The following is an 18,814-nucleotide window of genomic DNA, read 5'->3' on the forward strand; positions in this document are numbered from 1 at the left end:
CCTCATACTTTTTGTCCCTCTTTCTCTCTTTCTCCAGCCCCCTCTTATTCTTCATGTCCCCTCCTCCACCTCTTCCTCCCTCATCCCCTCCCAAGACCTCTCACAAAAGAGCTGCCCCCCCCCCCTTCAGTACGCCACTGTTTATGACATTCTCTTTCTTAAAATAAAATAAAATGTCAATTTGTGAAACAACTTTAATATAGGCCTATACCGGTATACTTATTATATGTTTCATGTAGGCCTATGCGTAGCTATTACCATTATACAGTAAGAGACATGCATACATGGCAGCCTTGATGTGTCATCATTCAGCAAGCGCATTCAATTTATTTAAATGAAGCACCTGAAGTGGGGTGACAACGAACTGCATCAGCGGCTAATGTGTGCCTTTTGAGCTTACGGCTACTCAATTACACCCTTGAGTGCTAGCAACAAAAGGTACTTTTCGTTATAGTAAGCGCTTTCACACGACTTTCGTTTGATCACTTATTGACAGTAGTCTGCTAGGTAAAGCGTTAATACACTGTCGGGTCAGCTTACCGATTTAATGGTGGAAGCCCTTTGTCCCAAACAAAAGGTACCTTTCGATGAATAGCTTCTCAGATTTCAAATCGGCACAAGTGTACAATGCGTTACATAATCTATTACCTCTCCATTCTTAATAGCTCCATGTGTGTGACCGCCCATGGTTGACCAATTTTCACTTCAGAATTGAAAATATTTCCAATGTTTCTATAGAGAATTTGTTAAAAAGTATGAAACGCGTGTGTTAAGGTCCTGCTGCTTGGATGGGATACCACATGTGGATAATACAAGAAAGAAATCGAGTGCTGTAAAATTTCCCCCAAAATCCACCGTTTTTTGTAAATATATAAATTTCTAAAGAAGAAATTTTTAGGATTTGTTAGAGAGGTGATGTTTGTTGATCATTTCTATTTTATTATGTTATTTATTTTCCTGTCATTTCCTGCCAACCTAATAAAGATATTCTGATAATTGATAACATTCTTTATCATAAATAATAGAGTCTGAAAGTGGCAACAAGTAGCAAAAATTATAATTTGCCATGGAACTTCAGTCATATTTTATCTGAAATCTGACAAGATATGACAGGGTCTGCATGCATGGTGTGTATGGCCTGATGCCATGCACACACTGACCTATCCCTAAAAGCAGTTAGCTGCAACTTGTGTATCACACCCATCCCGGGTTCAAACCCTATTGTGGTATTCTATTGTAAAGCAGCTGAATAGGGTGATTCATCATTTACTTTGGAGTGAGCGGTCTCACACATATTTTGTTTGAGGATAGCTTGATCAACCTCCTCTTTATTACATCTTCTCTGGGTACAGGTTGTATATTTTATTTCGAGAATTGTCTTCTGACATCTCGCCAGAAGTATCACAAATTATTAATTCAAGCCATGTGTCTACTTTATCTAACATGCACAATATAGACCAGACAGGTCAACTAAATCACACTAAATGTGGGCCTACTTTTCATGTAGTGGTAAAAGCCCAACAATTCCCGGCGATTACAAGCTGATCAAAGTAGAATTTTATTTCGACTGTGCTTTCTACTGAAGATAGCTCTATAGTACTTGTGTATGCATCTTACTTACTATCTACTGAAGATAGTTCTACATGCACATTACTTACACCCTGCTGTCTGATTGTAGTTAGCTTGATATCCACCTTGCTATTTTCTGAAGATTTTGTACAAGTGCATTATTTTTTACAATTTCACTCTCAAAAGTAATACGCATTTATAAACCTATTTCATACATGAGTAAAAAAGCTGTCTACTGACATGCTGAAGATAGTTCGACATGCACATTACTTGGTGCTTACACTCTCCTGTCTACTGAAGATAGCATAGCACCATTTTAACTGCTAGCATTGTTTGTATATCTTACTATCTACCATGTCTACTGAAGAATGAAGATAGTTCTACATACACCTTACTTACACTCTCCTAGCTATCTGCTTTTAGGGGGTTTTATATCCACATTACCATCTACTGAAGATAGCTCTATAGCATTCTTTCTGCTAGAGGTTTGTATGCATCTTGTTATCTACCAGTCAAGATTAATAGGACAATTTTCACAGGAAAATTTTCTGGACATGTGACATGGGCGCAGACATATGTGATGCGATCAAGTAAAATCAGTCGGAACTCGGCAATAATAAATTTTCAGTTTCCTACAGGATTGTAAAAAGTATTTATAAAGCTGCATTTTGCAGAAAATCCCATTGATATTGAACAACCAGTTCCAAAGATATGAGCAATTAAAGAGTTTCCAAAACAATAGGAAACAAAAGGAAAATGTCCTTTGTTTGGCTATATCTCAAAATCAATATTTCCGAGTTCCGACTGATTTGGCTTGATCGCATCACATATTAGCATTATGGAATATGACCCTGAGCACAGCAGGTGGTCTTCCAATGTATTTATTTGAATAGGAAGAATTTCTCCTTGGATGCAAAATAAGTTACTTGTCGGAAGTTAATACTGTTATAACAAGAGTTTCCGTAGATAAATATTTTTTTCCACAGATAAATATTTTTTAAATTACATTTTGATGATATTGTGAAAAAATTTTGCAATGTTAAAACATTGCATAATTTTCAATAATTTTGCAATGCATGAATTTTGAGCGAAACTGCGGCCAAAAATACTTTTCCAATTCAAAATAACTAAAACTTGAATAGCGAGGTCACTGCTAGGGGTCAGGGATCAGGCTCGAGGTTACACTCACATTGATCATGTGTCCAGAAAATTTTCCCATGAAAATTAACCTATTATTCTTGACTGTCTACTGAAGATGCATGCATAAATGTTGTACACAATTTCCCCATTGAATAAGATACACTTAATACTTAATTAATGACAACATCTCATTAATTAAAGCCATATAGTAAGTTGCGCATTGCCGGCATAGGCGCTGGTAGGTAATTCCAACTTCTTTGCTTTAACTCAGTTGTTCGGCTCAAAATTAAAAGGGGACATACGTGACAGCAAAAGCTAACATTTAATGTTAAAGAAGTACTAATCTATTTTTTATGGAAATGTTACAATATGGCTTTAATGACATGCTTCAATGTCAATTCGAGTAAATGATATATAACACTGACATATATTGCTGCATACCTAGCTATGCCACTGAACTGGTTACTTTGACCACATACTAATTTTATTTTATTCAGCATATCATCATACAGTCAATAAAACTATTGCACAGAACATTCAAAAACACAATTCTTATACATGTAAAAATACATATTGAAAACAAAATATTGACGAAACAATACGCCACAGATGTCCCTTAAAGTCAGAGACTTAAATGTATTTCCAAAGGGGTCCTTTAAAAAGTTGTCCTTAAAAATCCACAATTTAAACAATGACAAAAATTAATAATAATTATATATGTATAACATACAATTATCTAAAACATGAAACACCTAGATTACAATATTAGAAACTATAATACCATGTGGTCTAAAAGGTTAGTTTTGGCATCTTTTTTAAACATTGATTTTGTAGTACACAATTTTACATCATCAGGAACTTGGTTCCAATTATGAATTGCATTGTAAAAAAAAATGAAGCAGAATCGGCTGTTTTTATTTTTGGACCTTGAAAGTTAAAATTGCTACCCCAAGTGTTATACATTGTACATGTAATGATGAAAATTAGATAATTTGAAAGTTTTCTTTCATATAGCTTGGGCAAACATGAAAGGGTAAAAAACACAATAATATGATACAAACGATGAAGATATGACTTGGTGAAGAACTTAGGCATTTTTTCATATCTCTTTCAGGTTTAAATAAAAGACACAACATAATTCATTTCAACAGCACTTGTGTGAATATTGTCATCACAAAATACCCTTTAACATTACTATTGTTGTTCACTTGTTTCATAATTTATGCATTTCTTCCAATTTTGTATCTTTTTCCTTGCGTTAATGAGCATTTTACAAGTCTTAACCACCTATAAATAAGTAATGTAAGCTTTAAAAATTGCACCGTCAATGTTTAAATAGTAATTGAGACAATTTGCTGACTTGCTGTGCTTTTTCAAGGTAATGCTTTGAGCTAACCATTCCCGCATTTCTCACACCTGAAGGGGTTTCCCATGCATGGTGTGTTCTAATATGTTGTGTAAGAGTAAACTGCCGAGCAAAACATTTCTGACAATGCTCACACTGATAGAATTTCTCTTTTGTGTGAGTACCAATGTGTCTTTTACATGCACTACTATCAGTGAAACATTTATTGCAGTACTCACACTGATAGGGTTTCTCTTTGGTGTGAGTTCTGATGTGTCTTTTAAGATGACTACTATCAGTGAACCCTTTTGTGCAGTACTCACATTGGTAGGGTTTTTCTTTAGTGTGTGTCCTGATATGGCAGTCGAGGCTACTGTTAGAAAGAAAATGTTTCTGACAGTATGTACACTGATACGGGTTCTCATTGGTGTGAGTTCTGATGTGTCGTTTTTGTTCACCACTTGTAGTGAACCATTTCTTGCAGTACTCACACTGAAAGGGTTTCTCTTTGGTGTGAGTTCTGATGTGTCCTTTGAGATTGTTGTTACTTACAAAGTACTTTTTACAATACTCGCACTGATACGGTTTCTCTTTGGTGTGAGATCGGATGTGTCTTTTAAGATCACCATTTAGTGTAAAGCATTTCTGACAATACACACACTCATATGGTTTCTCATTTGTATGTGATCTTCTGTGAGCTATAAGCTTACTGTTTGAAATAAAACATTTCTGGCAATACTCGCACTGATATAGTTTCTCTGCGGTGTGACTTCTGATGTGTCTTTTAAGCTGACCACTTGTTAAATATTTCTGACAGAACGCACACTGATAACGTTCTTCGGTGTGGATTCTTCTGTGGGTTGTAAGATTATTTTTCCATGTAAAACACTTCTGGCAGTATTCACACTGAAAGCGTTTCTCTTTGGAATAACGTCTTGAATACGTTTTGTAACCAACAGAAGTGCACAAAGATCTATGATTAACCAAGTTACCATCATTTGATGAACTCAACAAACACTTGTTCCATTTGCCCCATATATGTAGCATCCTGTGGTTATACACATTTCTACAAAGGCTACCATATTTTGACAAGCTTTTCTTACGAAACACAACCTTCCGGCTAAAAGCCAACACATATTTCATCAGATGTCTGCTTACATGGAGTTTCCATTTGTCCAAAGAATAATGGTTCATTCCACAAAATGTACAAGAAAAGGGTTTCAAACGTTTCATTGTCACTAGATGCTTGCAATATGTATATTACTTAAATTATATGATTTCAAAAGAATCAATCAACATTCAAAATATGTTGTTCAGAAGCTTTCAGATAGCTATGCACACCTCAAACCCACCAAGAAAGTCAATACCAGCAAACAGTGGAGCTCAGCAAACAAGATAAGACCATGATGGTAGAACTTGCAGATTCAAACACAGAGAGCACTGGATCAAAATATCTGAAATGTTACAATAATCTGAATTACTGCCATAGATTTGACTGAATTTTCACAAATCACAAATTGAACTACCATGCAATTACGTATTACATCCATACAATACAAAGTACATGCAGTTAATCCATCCATATGACATGACATGACACTTGACAGGACTGATTGCATTTTGTAGTTTTCTCACACAAGAAACTGGTCCAAAAAAATTGGAATGCAATTCACAAAAACATTACTGTATAGCAAAATCATGCAGTATGACATATATTTAGGGAGTAAATAACAGCAAACCTTCTACTGCTAAATCACATATTTTTAAAGTCATAAAATGACACTTTGCGATAAGAAAATGTTGGATCTCAGTCTGAATATTCCTTTATCTATGAGAATAAATACACATTGCAAACAATAGATGACAATGACACTTAACCATTTTCTTGCATACACTGTGTCTGTTTATTATGTTGGGAAAACATTGATCAATGGAGTCATACCAAAGGGAAATAATAGGAGAACGTTTACTGATGGTTCCAAACTGGGGGGGAGGCTCTGCTTCAGAAGTGACGATATGTGCATGTGAATAGGCCCCCTTTTTTAAAGTCAAATATACCCGATGATCCCATATCCTGGTTATGCTAGACCAAAGCATAGGCGTAGATCCCAGGGGGATGGGGATAAATCCCCAGGGGGATGGTCCATACAGTGGCGTAGCGTGGGTCATCACATGGGGGGGGGGAACCGACCATGATTGGGGGCACCTGGTCTGATTGGGGGCACAAGACATTTCTCTGCAATTTTCCCATGGGATTTTCTAAATTTCACAATCGATTGGGGGCGGGTGCGCCCCATACCCCTCATGCCCCTATGATGCTACGCCACTGGGTCCATATAATCATCCCCCATGCTGACGCCTTGTATGTGGGTTTCTGCCCAAATTAACTGCATATTTGGCCATTTTAGCCCCAAATGTTTATCCCAAATGTTTTACTTCCACTTTTACACTATATTTTATCAGTTTAGCTTCAATATGGCAAAATTTTGAATGCACTGGGGGACTTATTTTTGCGGTCGAAACATGAATAATGTTAATATGGATTCATCAAAATGTTAGTTCAACCATCAAACCCTTTTGGCAGATGGAAAAGTATATATTATAACCTATTTCTTTGGGGCTGTTTTAACCGCAGTAGAAACATGTATGCTGCAAAATCCAATTCAAGTGTCACAATGGTAAATATGTGCAAAAAACAAAGTATAAAAGTATTATGTAACTGGATTAATTACCAATGAATTTACACTATATTTGAATGTATTGCCCTGCAATAGACATAGCTCAAAGAACAGGGATAAAGATTCATAATTCTAATTCACTTGCACCTGCAAGATTAATGTCTTTGAAAAAGAACACATGCTTATTGTGCAGGGCAATACTTTCAAAAAATAGTGTAAATCCATCATGCTATCATATGGTACCATAATTAATCCTGTTACATCCCTACTTCTATGTTGTGAATAAAAACAATAAAGATTGATTAGTATATTAGACCCCGTTTAGATTAGAGAAAAGTCGAATTCAAATTCGACATCGAATTCGATTAAGACAGAGGATTAGCATAAATTAATTCGTGTTTGTGGTTTTTAGTGGTGTTTACACTATATACTGAACGAATTCGACTCTGTTGAATTCGATTACGACTATTTACGCCCTCTGTCATCCATTATTTATTTTATCAAACCTAATATTATAATTCATTATATTCTATTTTAAATGCCTGTATACTTTTTAAACAAAATATCTACATGCAAAGTAGTAAAATTGAGATAAAAGTCAGCGTTAACTTTCCGTTCCGGTAGAAACATTTTGAGTACGTCGCCATATTGAATTTTTAACACATATTTTCCTCATTCTGAGCATGTGCAGAACACGTCACTGCTCAACTTGTGACGTCATAGTTCATATAAAATTCATCCGCGGGGCGGCTCACAGAATTCAGGACGCGAAAACTTTTATGACCTTGCTTTATGAACTCCATTTGCTCCTTTGCCCCATTTGCATCCGAGTTACGAGATGATATTTTGACCCATTTACCCTAAATTAAAGTTGAGGATTATTTCAGATGAACTAACACCGCGATAAAATCGGCCATTTTTGTGGATTTTGAGTGAAAATTGGATGTACACTCACTACAGTATGCTTCACATGTACGAAAATACACAAGAACAGCTGTTGTTTAGCGATTTGCTTAGGGACAAATCGACGGACCGGAGATTCACCTCGCCAGGTCAGCGATACGCATGAAAAAGTCGAATTCAATTCGACTGACTGTTTAGACCAGGAAAAGTCGCACTTCAACCACGACAAAGTCGAATTGAACTTTTGAACTCGACTTCGGTCATACTTGAACAACGACTGTACCTGTTTAGACCCGAATTCGAATGAACTCGACTTCAAAAAGTCGTTGAAGTACGACTTTTCCCTAGTCTAAACGGGGTCTTAGACAGTGGCGTGCCACCACAGCCCCCCCCCCCCACTTTTGTTGGTCATTCGGGGAAATCAGTCATTTCCCCCGAAATGATTGATTTCGTCCGCACCTTACACTCCTAAGGGGTGGTGCAATAATTATGTGTACCCCGGGTGGTGAATTCTCAAAATGGTCTGCCAAAAATCGCTTGCCCCCCCCTTTGGCCGTGCCAAAAACCCCCCCCTTTCGACGTGCCAAAAATCCTTTGCCCCCCCCCCCTTTGACGTGCCAAAAAATCTTTGCCCCCCCTCCTTACACATGCAAGATTTTGGGGAACCCAAATTTAAAACCTTAAATTGTCTTATCATATAATGCGAAAGAAAGAGCAGGAAATTTTGCATATTTGAACGTGTTCCTAAACGTTTTCCTATGACTTTTTAGGGCGTAATATAAAATGGTACCCAAAATATCTGTGCCAAAAATTGCATGCTTGCCCCATTCCTAATAGTTATTTCAGCATTTTTGGTAAAGGATAACAAAATTAAAATTTGACAGAAATCATAAGTAGTCAACTGCATATTTGGAGATTCATATATTATGTAGTCGACTGCATATTTAGAGCTTCGATTATAAATGCAGTCGGCTAATGAAGGCATATGAAGCTTCATCTAATTTGCTGTGGGAACGCATAGTGATTGCATATATGCCTTCGAAGGCTTAGATATGAAGATTATTTTGACTGCAAAATAAATCATGCAAAAGTTATTTCATAACAATGTCATCTAAATTATATGCATTGACATATGTGATGCGATCAAGCAAAATCAGTCGGAACTTGCAAATACTGATTTTGAGATAATGCCAAGCAAAGGAAATTATTTCCTTTTGTTCCTACTGTTTTGAAAACTCTTTAATTGCTCATATCTTAGGAACTGGTTGTTCAATTTCAACTGGGTTTTCTGCAAATGCAGCTTTGTAAATATGCTTTTTACTATCCTATATTAAGAAACTGAAAATTTAATATTTCCGAGTTCCGACTGATTTTGCTCGATCATATCACATATTGCTATTCCCGTGATACCCTTTATTCATGGAATTCACAAAGATTAAATTAAATCCTCAAAGTTTACACAGTAAGTGGTTCAAAGAACGGGCTAATGACACATCATTGCAACAACTAAGTCTTATACATAAGGTTTATTGTAAAAAAAGCATGTACCATACAAAGATTTTCATGCACCATTTACATTCAACTTCTATTTTCCCTTGTATATACTAGGATTTAGACATTCAAGCGTAAGTGGTGAAAACAAATGCAAGAATGGGGTTAAAGACTATTTATCATCATCATCAGTTTGACATAGCGCCATCAATAAAGTTATTCCCGGTAGGTCTCTCTCTCTCGAAAGTTCAGTCGCTTTCTTTATGGTTAAGTCTTCTTTGATTTCTTTCAGCTCTTTATGAATTGCTGATATCCACATAGTTTTTGGTTTCCCTCTTGGTCGTTTTACATGTCGTTCGAAATTCTTGAAGCGAATAAAAGACTATTTAGGCCTAGTTGTTAAAGGAGTATGTTGTGATCCTTTATTTTTTCAGGTTTTGACCCCTCATGGAGGTCAAATCGTGACCTTTGACCTTTTGCTTATAACTCCAGAGGGTATGTCAAATAGGTTAAAGTATACTTTTTCTGGATTGCCATGACAAGAGGAATAATTTGATGGGGATCTTTTCAACAGCATTTGAGCAATTTGAATTTTGACCTCTGTGTGAACTTTGACCTGCCATATCTCAAAATGCTCAATGGTGACAGAGGTCCAGTAAACTTATTTTTGAAGTTGGTGGTCTTGAGAATTAATATCCATCAAAAACAAGCTTCTGTGGCAAAATTGAGTTTAGCGGTCAGACTATAATACCATTTATGAATAACAATAATTAAAGTTGCATTGTCATTAGCCGAGTCGATAAAAGCCAGGGATGTGATTGTGCCACACTGCCACAAACCCTGAAAAAATATGCTGATCACAAAAAGGGTCAATTTTTTCCGGTGGGTTCAGTCTTCACTGACAATGTATACGCATGATGGTTCCAATTAGGGTACTTTTCAAGAAATGTCCGCAGAATTTTCGAGGACAAAATTGTTTGCGATTGTCCAAACTAGGGGTGTTTTGGAGCAAAATTGTCCTTGAAATGAAAAATAGGGTATATTTCTAGGACTTTCGTCCGTATTTTACTGCTACAGTTTTCGTTATTGTCCTCATTTCCCCATGAAATAGGGGTACAAATTCAAAAGCGTCCTTAAATGAATAGGGGTATTTATTTCGAAAAAATGTCCTTGATAAGGGGGGTGAAATGAAAATGTGTCCTCAAAATGATAAAAATAGGGGAGGTATTTGGGGACAAATTTTCCTTGATTTCGCGCAAAATTGCTGCAAATGTCCTCGATTCCCCGTGAAATAGGGGTCATTTTCAAATCCTGGAACGGTCATACGTCCTACCTTTAAATACAAACTGAACCCACCGGGAATTTTTTCTGTAAAAAAAAAGGAAAAATTCACAAAAGGTGCACTTAACTACAGGACTGGTCATCGGAACTTGCATATTCACTTATAGTTTCATAAAACTGTCATTACTCTCACTGATATAAGGCTTGTTCAGACAATCGCTTGTAAGTATATTCAAATGTAAACTTGCATGTAGTGCCCATCTAAACGCACTTCGCATACATAGCTACATGCAAGTTACTTTCAACGATTTTACATGTAAGATGTCTTACATGTAGCGAGCTGTAAACTCGCATGTAAGCATGACCTTGATGACCCAATCCTATTCTGATTGTGCATAATCATGGCATAATTTACCACTGAAGGTCACACTAACATTTGAGTTGGCTTACAAGTAAGTCCGGTGTGGACACACACTCGCTTGTGGCATAATTTCATTGCTTGTAAGTTACATTCAAAAGTAGGCTACCGTCTTAACACACCTATAGTGTTTCTTTTTGTGCAAGTTCTAATGAGTCCTTCAAAGTTCATCATTTCATATACAGCATTTCAGACAATACTCCCAAAGACAGATTTCTCTTTGATGTTCAAGCCTCTGACTTTCAGGGAACCAGCAGTCTTGCCGTACTCACACTGTTATAGGTTTCTCTTTAGTGTGAGTTCTGATGATATGGATTTTAAGGTCACTTACCCGAGGAAAACTCTTCTCGCAGTACTCACACTGAAAACATTTCTCTTTGGTATGTGTACTGACATGGTACGTGAGGCTGCTTTTATAAGTAAAACATTTATGACAGTATTGACACTGATACGGTTTCTCTTTGGTGTGAGTTCTGGTGTGTTTTTTAAGACTACCTCTCTCAGTGAACCATTTTTTGCAGTACTCACACTGGTAGGGCGCTTCCTTTGTGTGCGTTCTAATATGTGCTGTAACACCAGACTTTTGAGTAAAACATCTCTGACAATACTCACACTGATACGGTTTCTCGTTGGTGTGAATTCTGAGATGTATTTTAAGTTCACCCTTTTGTGCAAAGCATTTCTGACAATACTCACACTGATAGGGTTTCTCATTGGTATGGGTTCTGATGTGTCCTATAAGTTCAGCATTTCGTGTAAAGCATTTCTGACAATACTCACACCGATAGAGTTTCTCTATGGTGTGAGCTCTGGCGTGTTCCTTGAGATGGCTGCTACATGTAAACCATTTCTGACAGAAATCACACTGATATGGTTTCTCTATGGTATGAGTCCAGATGTGTCTCTTCAGACCACTACTTGATGTAAAGCATTTCTGACAATACTGGCATATATACGGTTTCTCTTTGGTGTGAGTTCTAATGTGTGTTTTAAGATTGCTGCTGTATCCAAAGAATTTCTGACAGTAATCACATTGGTAAGGTTTCTCTTTAGTATGACTTCTGATGTGGCTTTTAAGATTATTTTCCCAAGCAAAACATTTCTGACAGTATTCACACTGAAAGCGTTTCTCAGTGGAATAAGTTCTGGCATCAGTTTTGGAATCAACAGAAGTACACAAAGGTCTGTGGTTAACTAAGTCACAATCATTTGAAAAACTTATCAAGCACTTACTACATTTGCCCCATACATGCAGCATTTTGTGCTTATTCGACCGTCTACAAAGCTTACCATATTTTGACATGCTTTTCTGACAAAATACAGATTTTTTTCGTCTACGAGCCCGTACATATTTGATCAGATGTCTGTTTACATGGATTTTCAATTTGTCCAAAGAATAATGGTTCATTCCACAAAATGTACAAGAAAATGGTTTCAAAAGTGTCATTGTCACTAGATGTTTGCAATATGTATCACATGTAATCCAACAACATTCAAATATAAAGTTCAAGTTTGTGCCCACCTCAAACCATCGACGTCAATACCAGTAAGCAAGACAAGACCACAATCCTCACTGCCTTCAGACTGTATTCAAATGCAGAACTGGATTAATGATATCTGAAATATTAAAACAATTTGAAAGTCCATTTGACTGAATTTAAAAAAAATCATTTGACACCTTAATTCAAGAGTATTTGGATATCTTTGTTATGATGATATCTTGGCCCGGTTCTGGCACTTTGTGTATCCGCTTCTAAATTTATAAAATATTACACCATCATGAAAACTTTAAAAATTTAAACCAGTTTTATATAACATTATACATTATGGTTTCCATGACAGATCAATGTAAATGAATGGCAATGAAACTTTAAACCATTTTCTTGCACCTTTTCCGTTTATTGTACGTTTATAGAAATTGTGGATTATTCAAATTATTAAATGGCAGATACCCAAAACATTAGTCAACGTACTGTTGACAAGACTTTCTTTTTGAACAATTACAAGAAAAATGAAAATGTTAGTTTTAACATTTTTGGTGATGTTTCACCACAACATGTATATTAGTGGTTTTATCAGACTGGCAACCCATCCCATTCCCATCGCTTCGTTTTATAGGAAACAGCAGGCCTGTACGCAGGATTTCATTTGTGGGGTGCTGATTTTGAAAAGGTGGACTTTTTTTCCAGGGGGGGCCAATTTTGTGAAAAGTGGACCAAATTTGGACCTGATTTTTTGCACGCTATGCTCGCAAATTCTAAAATTTTGGGATTTTTTGTATACTTTTCCAAATTTGGGGGGGCGGCGGGGTGCCTCGCATCCTGCACCCCCCTGCGTGGGCCTGGGAAACAGCATCCTGGGGGATGAGGGAAAATCAATATTGAGTTTCCCGTCACCCGCCCTCACTTCATTTTCTGACCCTCACTTGAATTCATTATTGTGATTTTCCAAAATTAACAATAAAAACTGGTAATATTTGCACAAAAAAAAGATGAATATCTAGATCTGTAGTTTTAATGAAAAATCAAAATCAAAACATCCATTTTGCTACCGAACTTGCAGCCTCTTTTTAGACTTAGTATACTTTTAAATATAACTAAGGCTAAGCGTCCATCTGTGAGTGCATGAGCGGTAAATAATGCATTTTACACTTGCGTTTGTTCATATAATGAAAGTCACAACAAAAATAATGAATAATGAAAGAGTTACCTCACTCGTTTTCAGAAATGATGTGATGGGAAACTCAAGATTGGGGCCTAAATCTTCCCCAATATTTTTGATAAGGGGGATTGATGCCTGTATGTGGGTTTCTGACCTTGAATTAACCTCATCTTTGGCAAATATTTGGTACAAAAAAATTGCACTCTTCGCACAAATTTATTCCACTTTTGTACCATATTTCACCATTTTAGCTTCAATATGGCATCATTTTTGGGCACTTTGCGTGCATTTGTACCATTAACTTATTATATCGCTATCGCTATATCCGCCCATGTTAAAAAGAAACCTAAACCACTGAGCAAAAGTAGCCACCGAACAGGGCCGAACTCAAATTTGATGTTACACAAGTCCATATTATTGTGACATTTCCTAACTTGCAAACAATTACTTGAGTTAATTATTATGGGTTAAAATTTTTGTGAAATACAACCCAGGGCTAGGTACACTAAACGATTCAAAGAAAATACCAATAATGACACATAATCACATATCATTCGCAAGTTGGACTGCATGCTCTTATGCCATACATGGTTTATTATTTAACAAATCATGTTCTTTTCAAAGAAATAAGTGAGCATACAATGTATCAATAATAAAAGGAAAGTAACTTGTGTCATTCAGTAGATTTACATTAAGTTTTAAAATTAATAATAATTAATATGTCACACCAAGAGCTTTCATTTCGGAAACTTTTCAGCCCCAATACAAATTTTTATCCTTTTAGACAATATCTCACGCAAAGCAAACAAACACAACAAAATTGATAAACAATTAAAACAATTAAAGTAGAATCATCATTGGAAGTTTCATGTTTACAGTCATTCAATATATGGAGCAATACAAATAAAATAATACATTGAAAATAATTATACTTGGAACCTTAAACCATATAAACCTCTGCTAATTACACTGATGTGGGCTATTCCTGTTGAAACCCTTGTGGAACTGGAAGGCACTCAACTTTTGAAGTGACGGTATGTGCCTGTCAATACCTCTTTATTTGAAGTCAAATATATACTCAATGACCCCCTTTAAAAAAAAAAAAAGTTATACCTAACCCAATGACCACCCTCTTTTTTTAAGGTCCGGCTACCCCACGACCCACTTTTTTCTAAAATTATATCATCAAATGCCACAAAATAATGCAGAAAACTTGCAAATTCTGTTATTTCAGCCAATTTTGTATTATATATTTGGGACAAGAAATATAATTTTTTACCCAATGACCCATTTGTTGACATTTTATAACCAATGACCTCTTTTTTCATAATACCTCTTATTAAAATTTTGTTTGTACTCAATGACCCCCTTTTTCAAAACATTTGGTACCAATTGGCCTTTGGGAATGCTGGTAGGCACTAGGCACATACCCAACACTTTTAAATTTGAATGCCCCCCCTGGTAAAAGACATGACCTTAATCAGTATGAATTTCAAATGGGGTTTCCTGAATGATGGATGTCTCTATCTATTTGAAATCTACACCCCTATGCTGTGTGGGAGATTACATCTTCCACTGTGGGTATTTGGATTTCAACTGGCATAGCTTTACCATGCAGTTTGTTTGAGAGGACATGGAGAAAATTTGGCTAGAGAACCAACCATTAGAGAATGAATGTATCGATTTTTCAGTGATTTTTGTTTCCATTATCCTTAACTTGTCATAGAGGTTCTTGGTAGGTCCAAGAGAAGTTAACAAATTTCACACTTTTTTGTGTAAAGGGCAGTTCAATAATTCTAAGCCGGGGGGGGGGATTTCCAAACAGCTCGCCAATAATCACTTGCCTTGAAAAATTGCTTGCCCACCCTCTTGGTCTGCCAACAATCCCACCCCCTTTGCACATGCCAAATTTTTGGGATCCCATTTTGCAAAGCTTAAAATGGTTTAGATACATTTGGGAGTGCACCGAGCAGGAAAATTTGTATTATTTAAATTTATGTCTCCGTACCGTACCCCCAGTTAAAAATGAATGTGTGCCAAAAATCGCTTGCCCCCCTCGGCTTGCCAAAAATTGCTTCCCCAATTTCTTCTTGTCCCCCCCCCCACAATTTTACCCTCCCACCAGGGCTCATAATTATTGCACAACCACTAACACATCTTATTCTTAAGGCTTCCCTTTGTGTGAATTATGATCAGTCAGTTCGAAGTAGTCAGGGTGAAGTCGGAGGAGGTGCAGTCTGTGGAGGTGTAGCCATACAGTATACACACAAATTGATCAAAATATCTGGAAAACTCTTGGGTATCTCAACATTCACAGGTATTACCATAGGCGTAGATCCAGAGGGTGAGGAATTTATTCCACTTTTGCACCATATCAATTTAGCTTCAATATGGCAAGATTTTTTTTTCATGTGCATTTGTACCATTAACTTATTCTGTCGCCAAAAGGTGCTCGATTCACTATACTTATAATAGAAATTTTTTCCAACCCCATACCCCACAATGTCAAAAAGAAATCTATGCCACCAGGGTTCGATTTACGTACCAATTTTTAGCGAAAATCTTAATTAGGCGATGTTCTTATAATATTAGCATACAATGTATGTTTACATTGTAAAAAATTGCTATACAAGCTGAAATTTGTGTAGCAGGTTGTCCAAAATGGGGAGCATTTTGCTCCACGACACCAGTTAAATCGAACCCTGTACGCCACTGGGTATTACAATCAATGAAACATGCAACTAATTAAAGGGCTAATCATCCATAGAGTTTATACAGAACATAGCCATCTTATATAGAGTTTACACACAAAATCAGTCAAAACAGTGCTTTTTTAGAGCGCTTGTCATATATCTGGAAAAGTCCAACTCTTTGGTGTCTTAATATTTACAGGTATTGCAATCAATAACACATTACAAACTAATGAAATATTATTTGTAACCAAAGATCTTTAGAATTAAATTATTAATTAAGTGCCGAATAATTAAAACCCCATTTTTGATTATACATGATTTGGGCAACGCTGTATATTTTACGAGGGATTATATTGAAAGACTGGTTGTTTTTTTTACTGAAAGCCCTATATCATGCCTTCTTTACTGCAATATTTGTTTAAAAAAATAAATACTTCAGAAAAAAATGTACATGTTAAAACTCGGAAAAAATTCTATGTTTCACCCTGTATAATTCATACACACCCTGAACATTTGGTGTTTCCTGTGTATACTAGAGTCGGCTTTTCAAATTTGTTTTACTTCATATCAATCGGATGTATAGAATAAAAGTTATAAACGTTCATTTGAATCAGAATTGGTGACTTCTCCCTCAATTTGCAAGGTGTAACTTTTTTTTCATACCAAATTATTACATATTATTATTGCTCTGCATGCTGGCTATAGGCTTCAACATAAGAAGTCCTAAGTTTTGAGATATTTTCTCAAAATATCAAGAGCTATCTCAAGAACCACTGAACCAATACTAGGCTTGATTGTACTCATTTTAATGGTTTTTTCATGCCGATTCCAAATATGGTCATGAAAATTTACATTTCTGAAATTTTTGAATTAAAAAAAAAATTCAAACATGTTGTCTGCAGTCGACACCCGCGTGAAGAGCGTTAATTCACCATAGGGCTTTTCCTCTGGCATGTGTACTAATATGGTAGGTGAGACTGGTACTATGAGCAAAACATTTATGACAGAATTCACACTGGTAAGGTTTTACTTGGGTGTGCGTTCTGATGTGGGTTTTAAGATTACTCTTGTAATTGAACCATTTCTGACAGTACTCACACTGATAGGGTTTCTCTTTGGTGTGAATTCTGATGTGGATTTTAAGGTGACTTTCAAAAGGAAACCCCTTCTGGCAGTATTCACACTGAAAGTGTTTATCTGTGAAATAACTTCTGATAACAGGTTTGGAATAATCAGAAGTACACAAAGGTATGTTGTCACAATCCTTTGAAAAACTTAAACACTTGTAACGTTTGCGCCATACATGTAGCGTCTTGTGGTTATTCAATTGTCTACACAGCTTGCCATAATTTGACAATCTTTTCTGACAATATACACACCTTTTTCGTATAGGAGCCTGCACATATTTGATCAGATGTCTGCTTACATGGATTTTCAATTTGTCCAAAGAATAATGATTCATTCCACAAAATGTACAAGAAAATGGTTTTAAAAGTGTCATTATCACTAGATGTTTGCAATATGTATGGCAGGTAATTTACACTTTAAAAAGAATCCAAAAACATTCAAATATCAAGTTCAATTATGTGCCCACCTCAAGCAATCCATGGAAGTCAATACCAGCAAATGATGGAGCTGTAAGCAAGATATAAGACCACAATCCTCACTGCCTCCTGTATTAGCTCTGGTCGACCTTTGTAGTAGTATTTGTAGTTTTAAATGCAGAATTGTGTTTCAAAATATCTGAAATATTAAAACAAATTGAATTTAGAAACTAAACGGTTCCAAAAATGTAAGTCCCCTCCCTTTTAGTATAATCCAAAAACTAAATCAATCTTGTTATAAAGTTTGGAACATAGACTGACGGGCAAAACATTTATGACAGTATTCACACTGATATTGTTTTACTTTCGTATGAGTTCTCATATATGGTTTCAAGATTATATATACTCTTGTCCTGAACCATTTTTGCAGTACTCACACTGATAGGGTTTCTCTTTAGTGTGAGTTCTGATGCGGATTTTAAGGTTACTTTCCAAATGAAAACTCTTCTACTGATGGCGTTTCTCATTGGTATGTGTACGGACATGGCAGATGAGACTCTTTTTATCAGCAAAAAAAATTACACTGTTAAGGTTTTAGGGGCTATCATTTTCTTTGGAAGGGGGTCCCAAATTTACAAAAAGTCAGCATCAATAAACTTAAGGGTCCCAGTAGTTAACTAGTAGTCCCTGTTACTTAAAAAGGGTGATGTTTCAGATTCCTTAGGGCTCCAGCTTATTTGATACAGGATGATCTTCTGAGCATTATGACACCATTTTGTATTGAAATTGGCCAAAAAATGAAGAGGTGCCGGCCAAAAAATGAAGAGGTGCCTGCCAATTTTTAGATTCCTCATGAAATTTCCTTTCAGAATGTATACTTTGCCTATAGTAGCATGTACAGATACTGAAATTATTAATTCTAAACAAAAAATGGTGTGATTTCCCAAAAATATGCAATGTCCGGCAAAAATCCCTCTACTCAAAACGTACATGTATGGCTGTTTGCAATATGGTCACAGTAAAGGGTGTAACTTTTTATTTTTAGGGTCAAAATTTCAAACAACTTAAATATGTTTCTGTTTACTGAAATC

General features: G+C 36.1%; 1 protein-coding gene across 8 annotated transcripts in view; it reads right to left on the reverse strand.

Annotated features, from left to right (window-relative positions):
* LOC140140142 (uncharacterized) overlaps positions 1-18,814 on the reverse strand; it is a 55,161-nt gene that overhangs the window by 20,273 nt on the left and 16,074 nt on the right. For 3 of the 8 annotated variants that reach the window (XM_072161989.1, XM_072161987.1, XM_072161990.1), the window contains 3 exons: positions 17,774-17,922; positions 12,348-12,442; positions 1,347-5,508 (listed from right to left, as the gene is read on the reverse strand). In XM_072161989.1, coding sequence (XP_072018090.1) covers positions 4,034-5,287 — 1,254 coding nt within the window. In that variant the 5' untranslated portion in view covers positions 5,288-5,508; positions 12,348-12,442; positions 17,774-17,922 and the 3' untranslated portion in view covers positions 1,347-4,033. Of the gene's footprint in view, positions 1-1,346; positions 5,509-9,941; positions 12,443-17,773; positions 17,923-18,814 lie in introns of those variants that run through there. The other 5 variants (XR_011857217.1, XM_072161992.1, XM_072161993.1 and 2 more) reach the window with 3 other exon arrangements.

This window comes from Amphiura filiformis, chromosome 18 (genome assembly GCF_039555335.1).
Source record: "Amphiura filiformis chromosome 18, Afil_fr2py, whole genome shotgun sequence".
Lineage (NCBI taxonomy): Eukaryota > Metazoa > Echinodermata > Ophiuroidea > Amphilepidida > Amphiuridae > Amphiura > Amphiura filiformis.